This window comes from Centruroides sculpturatus, unplaced genomic scaffold (assembly GCF_000671375.1).
Source record: "Centruroides sculpturatus isolate CEXI.00-Female unplaced genomic scaffold, Cexi_2.0 scaffold356, whole genome shotgun sequence".
Classification (NCBI taxonomy): Eukaryota; Metazoa; Arthropoda; class Arachnida; order Scorpiones; family Buthidae; genus Centruroides; species Centruroides sculpturatus.
This window is the reverse complement of record NW_019384626.1, coordinates 664,535-680,358: the sequence shown is the minus strand read 5'-3', so window position 1 is coordinate 680,358 and position 15,824 is coordinate 664,535. Positions and strand designations below refer to the sequence as shown.

Below are 15,824 nucleotides of genomic sequence, written 5' to 3'. Positions count from 1 at the left end.
TTGTCTATTATTTTAGATTTCCAAACATATACTAAACTTGTACAATTGTCCCTTTTTATATCAGAGGGCATTTTTGTCTTTTTCATTATAATTATAAAGTTTGCCAGTTCAATTTGGTGATATTCCAATTCTATATAATTACTAAAAACCTTATTTAAAATTAATAGAAAACTAATCTCTTTGATAATGAGAGCTTAACAAGATATATATTAAACTATTTTATTCTACAGAAATATTTTTAAAAATCTTAAAATAATTGGGTTTTTTTTCAATGAAAGAAAATTTTATTATTATTACTGTATATATTATGTATCTATATTTAATAAAACATTGAATTATTATTAAAAATTTTTTTTTTGTTTTTATATGATAAATTATCATTCCTAATTAATAAAATTTTAACGAGTAAACACTATAAAAAAAATAAAAAACTTTCCATCCCAAAAAAATTATGTTTTTGAATTTTATGTTTTTAACTTTAATCAATGAGTTGATCTGATTAAATTTTAATTAAAAATTTTCTTAACAAATATTAAATAAAGCCAAACGAATTCCTTAAAGAGAAATTGAATTTCTGCTATAAAGTAGTTAATGCAATACTATCAAAATAACTTTTCTGCTGGTATTCTGTGATGGGGAAAAAAGAGAAAAGTAGTTGTGTGCCATCTTACTATTCATTTTATAAAATTTTTGTCGTCGTTATGCAATGGCATCCAAGATAAAATTCGGAAGAGAACTATGAAAGATCAATATTAAATTGGAAAATAGGAATTTTTTAAATTAGATTTTACGTTATACTCTGGCAAAGGAAGGATGTAAAATAGAGGCAAAGAATAGAAAAACAGTTAATTTTATATATATTAACAAAATTTTAATGAATTTTTAAATATGTCCAGGATAAAGTGAACGTTATATAATTTCTGTTTCTATATTTGTTTATCAATTAATAAATTTTTTTAAAAGTATTTATTTAATTTGATTTCTAAGTTAAGCTCTAAAACTAAAATTTTTCTCCATTTCTAATGCAAATAAAATCTATCAATTAGGAGTAAGATTAATTTTAATATAGATAAAGAAAAATGAAATTAAAGTCGACTGCTTCGTTTAAAAAATAAAACTGCGAATTAAATTAAACATCAAATACGTAGGTATCTTTAAAAATATATAAAACATCTCCTCCTGGCATTTAAATTTTTAAAAAATGGCAGCGAAACTTTGCATACATTAACATATTTTGCTACCGTCTTACATAATTAAAAATGAAAATTTGTGTAATTCAATCCTGAAACATCATTCGGATGAGAGAATATCTTAAAACAATGTAACCACGAATAACCATGCCTATGTAATTGTCTAATATTTTAGAAAGGGTTTCTAATTACCAACGATACGCTCTTTCAGACAACAGTATAGAAAGTTCTTTCCATAAACATACTACAGACGAATATTGACATTCCCGATATCTTATCAGATAATTAGACGTACTAATTTATAAATAAACGGAGTCAGTATAAAATTTCTAACAAATTAAAACACAGAAATCCTGTAATTCATTGGAAGCACTTTTTTCCCGGTAAAGTTGCAATTTAAAACTGGACGGAGTTCGTTCCTAACGAAAATTTTACGGCTTAGAGGAAATTACCATAGAAATATAGTACGAATAATCCAATAGCTGTCACGATAAGGAATCTTTCACAATTCGATTACTCATAATTGAAACAGAAATAATAAAGCGCTCCCACGATTACGGACACTTCTCCCCCTTTAAAATACGTACCGTACCTCGAATCCTTTGTTTTCAACACATTAAATTCCCCATGATATCGCTTTCGAATTCGGTAATCAAACGAGATATTATTGTATAAACTACGTTATCGTGCATACATTTACTAAAACTAAACTGTAAACGAAGTTAAAGGTCATATTTACAGCTGATACGCTCTGATAGCTGTTTGAATTGTTCGTCGTAATTTGAATAATTTACTTTAATTATCTGCGACAACTTGTCAAAATCGTATATTGATAAACTGTCAACGAAAACCACCTTTACCTGGAGGGAAGCTGATTCCGACCTCCTTCCTTCCTTATCCAACTGGCTAAACACGTGTCCGGAGACACACACACTTACCGCGAATAACCGACAGATGGCGTACCTTGTTGATGTTTTCATCCACCAACCCTCCTATAATATATACTTTATCACTTTCCACTCGCTCCAGGACATTTGTCGAGTCTGGGGTAAGGTATACAACTTCTTCGGGATCGAACACGTCCAGAAAGTATTTATCCGTCATGTCCACCTAAAAAAAATAAGTTTTGCCTCTTTAGAGTATTATTGCTCTGTAAATCAATACTTTGAATGAAGAAACAAACTTATCCCTAAGATTTAATTTTCCCTCACCGAAATCATCGTCATTAAATACAATAAAAATTTATCTAAGAATATTGAAATTAACTGAAATAGTATGAAGATTAAGCTCAAAAGGATAACCCCAATACAGAACTCTGTTGTACAGTACATTTTAATGTCAATTAAAATGCTATTCAATTCTATAAACGATTATCTTGCCGGATAATTAAATGAATTTGATATTCAGAACAACAAGCATCCGGACACGGAACGATAAAAGCAGTTATCATAACCAAAACTCAAACTTTTATGGGCACTGGCAGCGAATTAAATTAAGTTAGACGGAGTAATTAGAGAATTTTCCGAGATAAATTTTAATTTATTAACACAAAAAAATTCCTAATGCTACATCGGACGAGAAATGAGATTTCTAACTTTGTTTTTATCTGGATTGTCTATCAAAATGAATTATATGGCATTGATGGCTAATAAGAATTGGCTCATCAATCCAGCAGAAGAGCATTTAATGGACACATTAAGTGTAGAGATAATAACATTTTGGATTCAATATTAAGTACGAGCTACCTACAATTTATAATGTACGCCGCAGAGCTTCCACCATATAAATTTACATATCTCCATATAAATTATAAATAAGATACATTAATGTTTCTATCGAGCGATAGAAAAAAAGGATGTTGACTTTAGAACGATTCATTTCCTACGATAAAATTCGCTCTGTCATAACCGATTTCACGCGAAACCTTGATAAAATATAAACATTTAATAATCATTTTAGATTAGATTATTTTGATAATGTAGAGTCTGATAATTATTGCAGAATTAATTAAAACGATTACTTTAATTAATTAATACAGCAAGATTCATTTAGCTTCTTGTTTGGATCTGTATTAAATTATTATATCAGCAACCCAATAATGCTTATCACCACGACTTCTGTATGTTAAAAGTTTGGGGGAAAAACAGCAATTTGAATCAAGATACAATTGTTGATTTTCATAAAAATAATATAAACTGAAATTACAAAATTTCAGCTCATATTATTCTTCTTGAAGACAAATAGTTTGCAAACTGCTGTTTCTAATAATGTAATTTCTTGCAACAGATAATACGATGTAAATCCATACCGAAAATAGTAGTTACATTATATTGATATTTATTTTTGAGAAATTTAATACATTCGATTAAAAACGAAAAAAAAATTGGAATCTGCATGAATTTATTTATTCATCGAATTTGATGAAGTCTAGCAGAAATTACATAATGGAAAGTTTTATTCCTCTGATCATTTATACATCAAAATTAAGCAAAATCTTCAAATAAAATTCAATTAGTAAAAGTTTCAGAATTTTTTTTCTATCCTGAAATTTTTATGAAGCTCTTTAAAGAATATTATTTATTTTTTAAGCAAGTAAGTTAATAGATAATTTTCTGTTATAAAATTCGTTCATTAAAAATTTAAATAATAATATTTTTTTCATGTGTTTATGACGTAAGAAAAAATTATAAACAAACTTATTACATAATCTAAAAATTGTTTTTGGATTTATTTTGTGCTATTCAAAATAATAATAATTAAACGAAACATTATTAAATATACAAAGTCTCTATAAAATTATTGATTGCTATTTTCTGAATTATTTTCATATGATTTAGACATAAAATAAGAATAAACAGTAGCAAAATTTTTACTCAAATGAAACTGTATAGTCCAATGGTTCCCAATTAGCGGCAATCTAAAATCGGTCGATTTAAAAATGCACGAAATGAAGCAATAAAAAAAAATAATGGGTGAACCATCAAAAATTCGGCAATTTACAACACGATGTCGAATGCACAAATTCGTTTATTTATAACTAAAACTATTCTCGAAATTTCATTAAAAAAATGCATTTGTGACAATACCTAAATGAAATTCTTGCGCAAGAAACAAAAATTGTACAATTAACACGATTTGTGTTCATTGTACAATTATCATTATTATCGTGTCAGTGAAGTGGCAATAAAACATTTACTACCATTTTGCGCACCATACCTCTGCGAGAGCGGATTTTTGGCCACGACAAACACGAAAACTAAACATCGTCACCGACTTCGACTCGAAGATGACTCGAGACTGAAGCTGACCAAAAAACAACCAGATTTTATAAAGTTGTTCAAAGAAAATCGTGCACGTTTGTCGAATTAAATTTAAATAACCTTATGTTATTTTCATTATTATTAGAATTGTATTTTAAAGGTAATAAATAGAATAAGTTTCTTTACATTTATCACTAGCTGTCTACTCACGGCTTCGCTCGCATTATATCGAATTTTCTCGTGGGAGTAAGATATTTTCTCGCAGTAAAATGTAGCCTATGTCCGTCTCCAACGGGTAAGCTATCTCTGTGCCAAATTTTATTAAAACCTGTTCGGCGGTTTAGACGTAAAAAGGTGACAGACAGACAGGCAGAATTACCTTCGAATTTACAATATTGGTATGGATTAATACGAATTTCTGCTATAAGGGTTACGCGAGTTTGAGCTGTTTCTTGAAGTGGTACGCGGGAAAAACTAATTGGGAACCACTGGTATAGTCCAAAAAGCACGCGCTCAACAGTGCCAAAATGGATAAAACCACTAAACGCCGTTAGTGGGTTCGCGTTAACACCTAAACAGGACCCAGTTTCCCGTAAAAAGTCTTTCCGGGATACTCGTCTGAGATCGCCCACTTGTCGCGTTGCAGTAGCCAAATAAATCAAACCGAAAAAAAAGCGTGTTTTAAATATATCTAAATTTTATTGTACCCTTTACCAAACAACTATATTTGTTCGTTTAAACGTTTACAATGCAACAGTAGCAGTAGCGTATTTTGTCATTGTTCTTTGAACTTTAAAAAAATGGCGAGGGCTTCTGCTCGACTTTTCTGGCACTCGAACGGGAGGTCAAGTGACCCATTACGAAGTACGATAATTTTACTACGATAAGCTTTTCTTTTTACTTAAATATTTTGTTGAATTATGATAAAAATCTCCATTTATTTAAATTAAAAAAACGCTACGATTCTCAAAGTTAAAACTGTGTAGTGCCATCTGTTATGTGATGTTACTGAAAAGTAACTTAACCGTTTTATATTTTATAATAATTACTAATATCTGTACTCTCACTAGAAAACTTTATGAGTTTTTAAAAATATAAACAACAATAACGAGTAAAATCTTCATTCCGACACACTCGAGATATGGCACACGACCCCTCTATTTCTGTTTTCCAAAATTTAATAGCATCAACACCCCTTATATGTAAATTACCATAACAATTTTCGTTTAATAATCTCGGAACTAAAAGTGGAATCCCCTATGTATTAGCGCACAAGAGATTCCCCTTTTTTCTGACTTTCTATGTTCAATACCCAGAGAGTCAAATTTGACACGATTACAATACTTTCCCGTCGGGAAAGTAAAAAAAGAAGCCAATATTTGTTTACAATTCCTTCCTTATCTAACTGTTCCTCTGTTACATTTTCTAACAGTGAGGTAATAGTTGTTAAAGCCCAGATTAAAACCGACGAATTCACCATTCAAAAAAGCAATATACGATGAAAAATAGCAGTCAGAATTATCGCAAATTCCGAACTAACGAGAATTTACTGTATTTCGGTTACAATTTTTTCCACTGTCGTCCGTCTATCTTTCCTCAATCTCGAGAATGGAGTTAGATGGATGAAAGAGGAGACCAGATAGTAAAAATTAGGGGCAGGAGGCCCCGATTAACTATATATGAACTTCCGGGTTGTACCGAAAGTTACGTTATTTCAATTCAAAACTTCCCCTGAAAGCAGTTAGATAGATAACCGGCACGACTCTATTGTTAAAGGAAAATATGACGTAGAGGCAAGACACTACAGTACTAATTTGAGATGGAGAGCATAGCATATATTTTAAATTTAAAAAAACGAGCAATTAATTGCAATTTTTATTTTCTGATAAAGGTACTAATATTTAACTGGATAAAGAATTATATTCAATTTAACTTATCCTTTAATTAATCTTACTAAATCTCCGATAAAAATTTATTGCTGCAGTAATATACACACTCATATATAAAATTTTAATAACACTAATTAATAGAAAACAATCTTTCATTGAATTGAATTAATAATAGGAAATACTACACATTTTTTGTGACTGCAAACTCTTCCTCAATAATTATTATTAGAAATATAAAACAAGAATGGACATTTATTTTCTAAGGACTGAGATCTTAGATAAAAATAGCCAATAAATATTGTAGTCAGCCTGTATGCATTTGCTCTAATCAATTAAAAAAACAATATCGATTTATATAAATGAATTATTTAATATAATTAATGAAAAACATTTTATGAATAAATATTATTTATTTGAAATATTTTTTATTAAGTAAATTAATAATTTAATAACAAAAATATCAAAAGTAACTTTCCTATAAAACCAATATTTATTTAGGAAAATACTTATTCTATTATTAAATATTTAATCTCTGCAGCATACTATTAAAAAATTACTATAAATATTTGTTTTAAGCAGAAATAATTAATTAAACTTTACTTCATTAACAAATGAGATGAAAAACTACTATTGATAAGTTTAGTTTGTTTTGAATTAAAATAACATACACAAAAAATACAAGTACATTAAATGTGCATTTAAAAACAAAAACACCTATGAATTAAGGAAAGAATTAATTATATAATTATTCTTATACTTGACATTATATATATATGATATTTACAAAAAGAAAAATATCCACTTTTCAAGGGAGGAAAAAAGCTCAGTGTTAAATAGATAATCACAGAATTTCTTAAATATATAGTAGATTTTATCACCACTTTATTTATAATTAATGTTAAATAACTTTTTCTGTTATGTTTATAACATCTACAGATTAAAAATCACAATTTATCATTTATTATTATTATTTAAAAAGTAAAATTGGTAGGTCTTGTTTTTAACTTAAATATATATATTTTTTCACTACTGTTTAGAAATGTGCCATCAGTAGATAAAAACATCATGTTTGTAAGTGTATAGATTTGTAATTCATAAACAGTCATTTTTTTTATAATTATATTAAACTTAAATCTAAAAAATGCAAACATTAATATCTTATTTATTTAATATAAGTATTTACTCAATAAAGTTCTTAAGAATTTTTTGTATTTAAATGTATTTTTGGAATATTAATCACTAAGCCCTGGAGTTTTAGGATCGATAAAAGTGGAGTTTTAGATCTGAAATCAGATCGAAAAGAGCGTGTTTTTGCATTTATTTTCAGAACAAAAAAATAATAAAAATAACTGAAGAAAATTTGATAATTCTGTTTTATCTGTTTATAATATTGTATATTGCATTAATTAATAAGCTGTTTGAATATTAATAGATTTCTTATAGGTGCATGGTCATATTTTCTTGTCAGACTGTCGACGGTCAGTGAGAATGTCTTTATACAAAGAAAAACTTCTCTTGGTCTCGAACATAGTCACAGGATAGTAGTGCAGCAAAGGTATATTGGCAAGCCCTAATCCTCAGGATCTTCAACTAGACAGCTATTAACTTTGCAAAGCACAGAAAAACCACTGATCTTCGCCGGTTTTCCTCCACGTAAATCGGGAAGGTTTTGTATAGAATCCTCTACTGTTTGAAATTAATTTTTATATATTCTTTAAGTGACAACCCTCTTGCTTCTAATACTTCAATGATATCTGGAAAATTTAACAAATTGGTGCAGATGCAAAACTAGAGAAGCGATTTAAATGTGGATTCTCCAAAGCTTCCTTAATTTAACATCCACAATGAGGGCTTTCTGATTCATCCAGTTCATTGATAAAATTTTGAAAGTCAAATAAATGGTCTGCATTGAATACTGCCTCTTTTATCCATGTGCCTCATATCGTGACTATGGGAGAGGGTGGTAAAGGAGTATCTGGCAGATGCTCACAATGCATAGCAGTTTGCATTTTGTCTTTGCCAGAACAAATGAGGACTTTTACATCTCTAGAATGTAAATGAACTTGTTTGGCCAGAAGTTGTAAAGTGTGATTCAGGCAGGTTATGTGAACAAGATTATATAAAAAGTTCTCATCATGCTTACAAATGGCACAGTCTTCTGTAAGCATGACATAACTTTAATTATACAACAGCATTACACATTCCTGAATAACTCTAGCTATTGCCTCTGCATTCATCCTTTCCAGAAATTGTGCTAAAATTTATCATCTTTTATGTAAATCTTTTCTGTCAAGTTTTCATACTACCATTAAAGCAACATATCATCTACAGCAAACCACATAGCATTGTCACTAATTTCTTTGCAGATTTCTGCAAGCCTTTCCTGATGAACATGTGGAAGATAATTCTTCCACATTGTTGTTGATTCACCAGAAGATTCTGCTTCATATATTTTTCTAAGTACTTCCTGGGCAAGCGATGCTTCAATTTATGCAATTCTTTATTGCATCCTATAAAGGTCTTTGCTGTACCTAAGAAAAATATTTCTTTGATCTTGAGATTCCATTTTTGTGAGCAGCATCTGGGATGTTCAATCCTGTCGATGTGCTTGCACATGTATTGCAGAACACACATGATCCTCAAAATGTGATTTCTTCATGCACACAAATGCATTTTGATATCCATCTGACCTTGCAGAATACTTTTGAGCCGTCCACTGTGAAGTCTCACTCGGCTAACTTTCCTTCCCTCTGATAATGTGCTCAGAAAAAGAGCACATATATTACTATATCATACTTTTTTTTTTTTATTATATAGAAATACGTTTATTAAAACTGGTTTCTTTTGTAATTTTATTTTATGCATTTAAAAACATTATTCTGAGAAGGGGTTCATAACCTTCACCTGACCGAAAAGAGGTCTGTGGAACAAAAAACATTAAGAACCACTGCTTCAGATAATATCAAAATGCACACAGTTGAAACAGAAGTTAGTTTTTACTTGGTTAACAATTTGAAAAATGTTAAATGTTTCTCTTTTTATTTATTTCTTAAAGTATTAAAAGTAAATGTATACATGAATGTAGAATGTCATAATAATTTCAATTTTTAAAATTTTCTTTATATTTTCTCTACTAAATGTGTATTTTATCTTAGTTTTATCTGAGATAAAATTATGAAAAAGAAAAAAATAGTCCGTACATTTGAATGCTAATAGATCACTTTTCTTTAATGACAGAACCCTGAAATGAAAAAAATCAAATTCTTTCAATCATTATTTCAGGATTAATCACTCTAGATTTGATGAAAGAAAAAGTTAGTCAAAAGAGATGCAACATTACTTTAGTTAATCAGAAATGACAAGATCAAGAGAAAAAAAAAACAGTAGTAACTGAGTATGAGATCGCAGAAAGTGGGCTAAATTGAATGTGACTATAGGCATTACATGGAAACCCATATAACAATGATTAGATAAACACAGAAATGATCTTAAGCTCCTCATTAGCCTTTTTTCCTAACAAAGAAGGCAATAAACAAAAATCACAATTTTTAATAGGGAGGAGCAGAAGTCACATTACAATGATGATCAAATCCCTACTAAAAATCATCTTAAACTATACAGATTCAGATTCTCTACAACTGATCTGGAAATGTATTACATCTAGAATATTCTAAAGAATATTTTCTTTATATTAATAATTAATTTTTTCATTCTAATTGTCATTATGTAGACTTTTTTTTTTAAATATATAATTACCATGATGACAGAGTATTTGATTTTTATTATTTTTAAAAAAATGCTTACCTAAAGATACTTAAACAGAATTTTTTGACTGTATAAACTCCATTAAAGCATAGTTCTGATATTTTATTGATTGCTAAATTATATTTCTTTTCTGAAAGAATTTCTACTTTTGTAAGTTTTATATGAGCTGTTCACATGCCAAACTGATTAGACTTCTTAGTTATGTGAAAAATGCCAAAATAGAAAATAATGATTATTTCAAGGATATACTCTGTTGTTAAATAAAAGTTGTTACACCTGTAATAATACATTCTACAGTTTTTATTTAAATTTAAATTTTGAAAAAAGAATTTACATTATTTTATCAATTTGGCAAATGAGTAACTCATATATTCAGAGTTGAAATAAAAAATATATTACTTTGTAAAATTTTTATCTGACATGCTCTCTCTCTCTTTCAGAATTCCCAAGAAACAAGTTTTAAATAAAGATCTGAGTCGTCATTTTTTAGTGATAGTGCAACTAATGATGATGATGAACTATTTCATTAACAAATGCCTGTATTTATTAGAACACAAAAACGAAATATTAGTGTAATTGCAATTCATTAGAGTATCTCATAAATGAAAATTTTGTAAATAGGAACAAGTTTCACCATTACTACTTATGGTTGAAATTTGTATTTTATTCCAGCATAACCTAATTATCTTACCCATGTTCTCCAAATAACATATATTCAGCTAGCAAACAATAATTCTAAGTGAAATAAGAAAAGCATTAACTATGTTATTTGTTGATATAAAAGTGGCTAATTTGAAATGAGAGAGAAGCAAATACAAAGTAACATATATTGTCTACGTTATCAGACTTTTTTAAAATTAATGTTGCAAAAAACAAAAGTTATTTAAGACAATAAGTAAGGAGAAAACAAGTAAAATAAAGTTGTTTTAATCAATATAGTTGTAATCACTTTTAATAGAAAAGGAAGAAACAGTTGTTTGGAAAAAGGAAGTTTAATTGTTACAAGTCTTTGTTGGATGAATGAGTAATGGCATTTCCAACAAAATGTCATCACTCATTCAACATAGAAGATGGAGAACAAAGTCTAAAAGTCATCTAATCTGAATATGAAAAAAATTCAATTGTATTACATGTGTTTAGTCTATTTTGTTTTCATAAATATCAATCAGTGCTTCTTCTAATAAATATATCATCTCATAAATGGAGAGATTAAAAAAAAGTTCCTTAAAGTACTCATTGTGATTCAGAAGAAATTAGAATAGTAAATGAAGAGAAAAAAATTGTTTCCTATTATTCCAAATAGCTCACAGGACAACTGTACAGACTTGAACTTCAACTGTAATTAATGTATATCCTTACACATGCATTTTTAGTTTCATTTTAAAACTCCTCTTCATCTTAAAAATACAAATTAAATTCAATTAAAATGAGTGCAAATACATTTCAATACAATTCTACCTAAGTAACATACTGTAATTTAAAAAAAAACTACATGCACCATATCAAACAACATTACACACAGCTAAAGTTATATTGAATACTCAAAGGTCTCATTATTCTATTTTTATAAAAATAATTAGCATCTAAACAAAATTATTATAAGTTTAGATTTCATTAATATAAAACATAAAAATAAATTGTATAAAAATAAACAATACAATAATAATGATAATCAAATATTAATTAATTAATAAACTTCAAAATTCATTTAATGAAATATTTTTTCAATCTATTTTACAGTCAATCATTTATTCAATTCTACTACACTTTATTAGATTCTATTTGTTTTTAAATGTTCTGTAAAAACAATACAGAATGTAATATATTATGTATAAACTCTGAATCTAAATTTCCAAATCAAATTGATTAATGGAAAATTACTTTATGCCAAAACAAACATTTTCTAATTTCTAGAAATTAATTAAAATTATCATAATGGCACGAAGAACTACATCTGTAATGGTTTTTCAATATTAAAAGTATAGCCACTTCCACTCATTTATTAATTTAAGAATTTTCATAAAAAGATGAGTAAAACATTATTTATATCAATAAATTAATAATTATTTTATAATATAATTTAATAAATATTATATTTACATTTAAATGAGAGAATAAACATAAGAATATTCAGTTGACTTATATTCACAGATATAATCCAAAAGTCAACAGAATGAAAAGAATCTGCTGACTGATAAAGAATCAAACAGGATGTGATCTTTTATCAGGTTACAAGAGAAACTTAAGCTATATAAAACATATCAAAGCAACATTAAAATAAATATTGGAGTACTTTCAATATTTAAGAGAATAAAAATTACTGCAATTTAATGGAAAAATTCAATTCATTTGAAACTGACTAAAATATTTAATTGTAAGTAATATTTTTGGCAATAATTTGACCATCAGATGTATAGAATAATTTTTTAAGGGTACTAAAAAAACTTTTTATATACTTAAATAATTTTATTGTATTTTTTGATATATAAATAACAAAAACTATAACTAATGAAACCAAATCAGCATTTTTGAATACCTTATCAATATATTTAAAATTAATTAGCTCTTTTGAATAAATTATCATACTTACAACATAATTAAGAAAGCCATCATTTTTATCACAGCATACTTTATATAAAGGATTTTCTTCTCCAAAACTTGTAAAATAAAGATGCACTGGTTTAATGCTATTTTGATTTGAACCATATAAACGTCGAAGTTGAGAAGATAATCTATGAAGTTCCTATATAAATAAAATTTCCAGTAGACATTTTTAATTTTATAAACTGAATAAATATATGTACAGTAGAGCGTCGATTATCCAAATCAATTGAGGACGGGTTGTTCGGAAAATCGATATTTCGGATAACCAATTATGTATGAAAAAATATATTAACTTATCCCATGTTGAAATTTTTCTCCATTGCGTGTCATTTCGCGTTGAATTTTCGTCGATGTTAAGGCTAATGAAGACTATTGTATTGTTAAAAATTATTTTTTTATTTTGTACAAACAAAATAAATATATTGAAAAATATAAAAACAATAAAAAATTATACTTCAGAAATTAATTTAGTATCAAAAATGTAAAATATTTGAGTAGCCCAAGACATAGCCAAAGATGCAGCGCCTCAGCACTGACAAAAATTTAAATTTGCCGACTGGAATTCTTTCGAATAATTGACGCTCTACTGTATTTTTAAATTTATTTACACACATAAAAATTACTTACTTTTTCAGACATCATAGAACCAAAACTCAAATCAATACAAATTCTGGGAGCATGACCAATAACTTTCCTCATTCTTTCCCTTGCTAAATTTCTATTTTTTCTTTGAATTACATGAGTCACAATACCTAAAATAAAAATTATGTTTAATATATAAATAAATCTTATTTATTTAATAGTTACATAACTTATTCATAAAAAAATAAACAAAATAGTTCTTACTATTATTAAAACATACAGTAATATATCAAAGTTATTAAATAAATAGTTGTTTTCAATTATTTCTAAATAATCAAAATAAAATTTTCCTCAAGGTATTTTTGATATTAAGTAAGTAGACACAATATATTCATTTAATTTATTAAATGAAATTTTTAATGTTAAAATTTATTAGATAAAATAATTCTAAATAAATTCTAAACAAGGGACAGATTTACAATGATAATTAAGTCAGTCTAATAATTTGGATTTAATATTAAATAATTAAATAAATTTTCATGATTTTTGTATTACGTTTTAATATTTCAAAAAACATTTACCAATTTCTTTTTCAATTGTTAAGTCATTCTGTTCTGTAACTGTGTTTATCTAATGATGATACAACCATAAACCCAAATTCCCACAGTTCTTTTATCAACTATCAGGATGAATAATCAATTTTATAATTTAAGATTTTTGTTCATTGGACACACAAACTTATTGTAAATTACTTATGATATAAGTTCAAGAATCTTGATAGTATACAAGTTATAGAAAAAAATCTTATATTTATTACATCTTTAAAAGCATATTACTTTTAAAATATTTAAAGATTACAGGAAAAAATATTACAAATGAAAATTTTATTAATACATATTTTGCAATTCCAACAGCTGTTTAAATTTCTATTTGAGTATTATAAGGAATAAGAAAAGAATAAAATTAAATGACATTTTTTTTTTACTAGTACTATCTTTTTCCTATTGTAAAACACAGATGAGTAAAGACAAAATAATAATACAAAAGTAAAAAATTTTTATATTATAAAATTTTCTGAAAATATTAACATACATTTCAAAATTTACTTATGAACAAGTCAATTGTAAATTTTAAAATGGTATGATAAATACTCTAAGTTTTTATTTTATAAATGTTAGACTACTGCAAGCATATTATAATTTATTTTAACTAATAATTAATAAAACTGAGATTGTAGTTAATTAATACTGTCCAGCAATAATTCCTAAATAATACTCCTGTGAAAAAATGACAATTGTGCAGTTAAAATTCACAATAATTATTTGATCACTTGGTTATATATTTTATATCACATTATTTTATATGTAACCATGTGGTATTGTTACTCTTATTCTGCACTCATTAGAAAGTTCAAAACTGTTCAGCATGACATTTTGAGCAGAGGAATGAATTTTTGGGATTGTACACGAGTTGTTTACATGGAATATCTGGCAAAGGCAAAAATCAATTTGGTGACATATTGTGAGATCTCAGCATTCATGAGACATATTTGCAAAGTAAGGCCAAAAGAACAATCTTGTTCTTGCACCATGATTATACAAGAATATACTGCAGTAAGGAAACAGTGAAGATACATAAGACCAACAATTGGGTTATTCCATATCCATCTTCCACTCCAGATCTGGCACCATCAGACTTATGGTTGTTTCTAAAATAAAGGTAGTATTGAAAGATCAATGCTTTTCATTGGATGCTGAAGTTCAAGTTTCTGAATAAGAATGGTTCAAGGAAAATTAAAAAACTTTTGTGCACAGAATATAAAAATAGATTGAACATTTGGAAAAGCATGTCACAATGTGGCTACACTACACTACAGGCATGAAAACCTGCAGCTCTCTACTACTTTTTCTATAATTTGTATTCACTATCAAGATACTTAAACTTGTAAGTACAGTAAGCCTCAAATAATGACGCTGCAAACGATGGACTTTCTGTTTGGCCGTTATGTGACTCGAGCAACAGACTGGCTGCAAACAACGGACTTTCCATTCGGCAGTTATGTGAGGCGAACAAGTGCGAATGATATTTCCACTCTTTTGCCATTGCCAATGACAATCTGCTATTTTTATAATATATTATAAAATATTATTAGAATATATCAGGGGTCGGCAACCTGCGGCTCGCGAGCCACATGCGGCTCTTTAGTTCCATACGCAAATATTATTTATTTTATTAAAAAAAAAAAAAAAATTTAAAAATCGCTCTAAATCGATTAACTAGGATTAGGCACCGATTCTATCTCTCAGCCACTTGTACTCGCTTTTCACCGCACCCTTCCCCCGTGACACGCATCGTCACTGTCGTCAGTCCGTCAGAAGTTCTCGAATGACGCCGTCGTGGGATGTTTCTATGAGGTTTAATTCGCTTTCGACGCAAGACAATTTGGCGTCTTCACCAGTGCTTTGGCTGTGACGTATAGTTTGTTGTTTCGAGTAAAAGAGTTAGAAGCGAATTATCTTCTCAAAGTTATGTAA

General features: G+C 27.7%; 1 protein-coding gene across 1 annotated transcript in view; it reads right to left on the bottom strand.

Annotated features, from left to right (window-relative positions):
* Positions 1-1,119: 1,119 nt before the first annotated feature.
* Positions 1,120-15,824, bottom strand: part of LOC111625636 — a 53,813-nt gene continuing 39,108 nt past the window's right edge. Inside the window, exons 9-11 of the mRNA XM_023368840.1 lie at positions 13,336-13,460; positions 12,695-12,847; positions 1,120-2,300 (exon numbers count right to left, since the gene is read on the bottom strand). Coding sequence (XP_023224608.1) covers positions 2,097-2,300; positions 12,695-12,847; positions 13,336-13,460 — 482 coding nt within the window. The 3' untranslated portion in view covers positions 1,120-2,096. The remainder of the gene's footprint in view (positions 2,301-12,694; positions 12,848-13,335; positions 13,461-15,824) is intronic.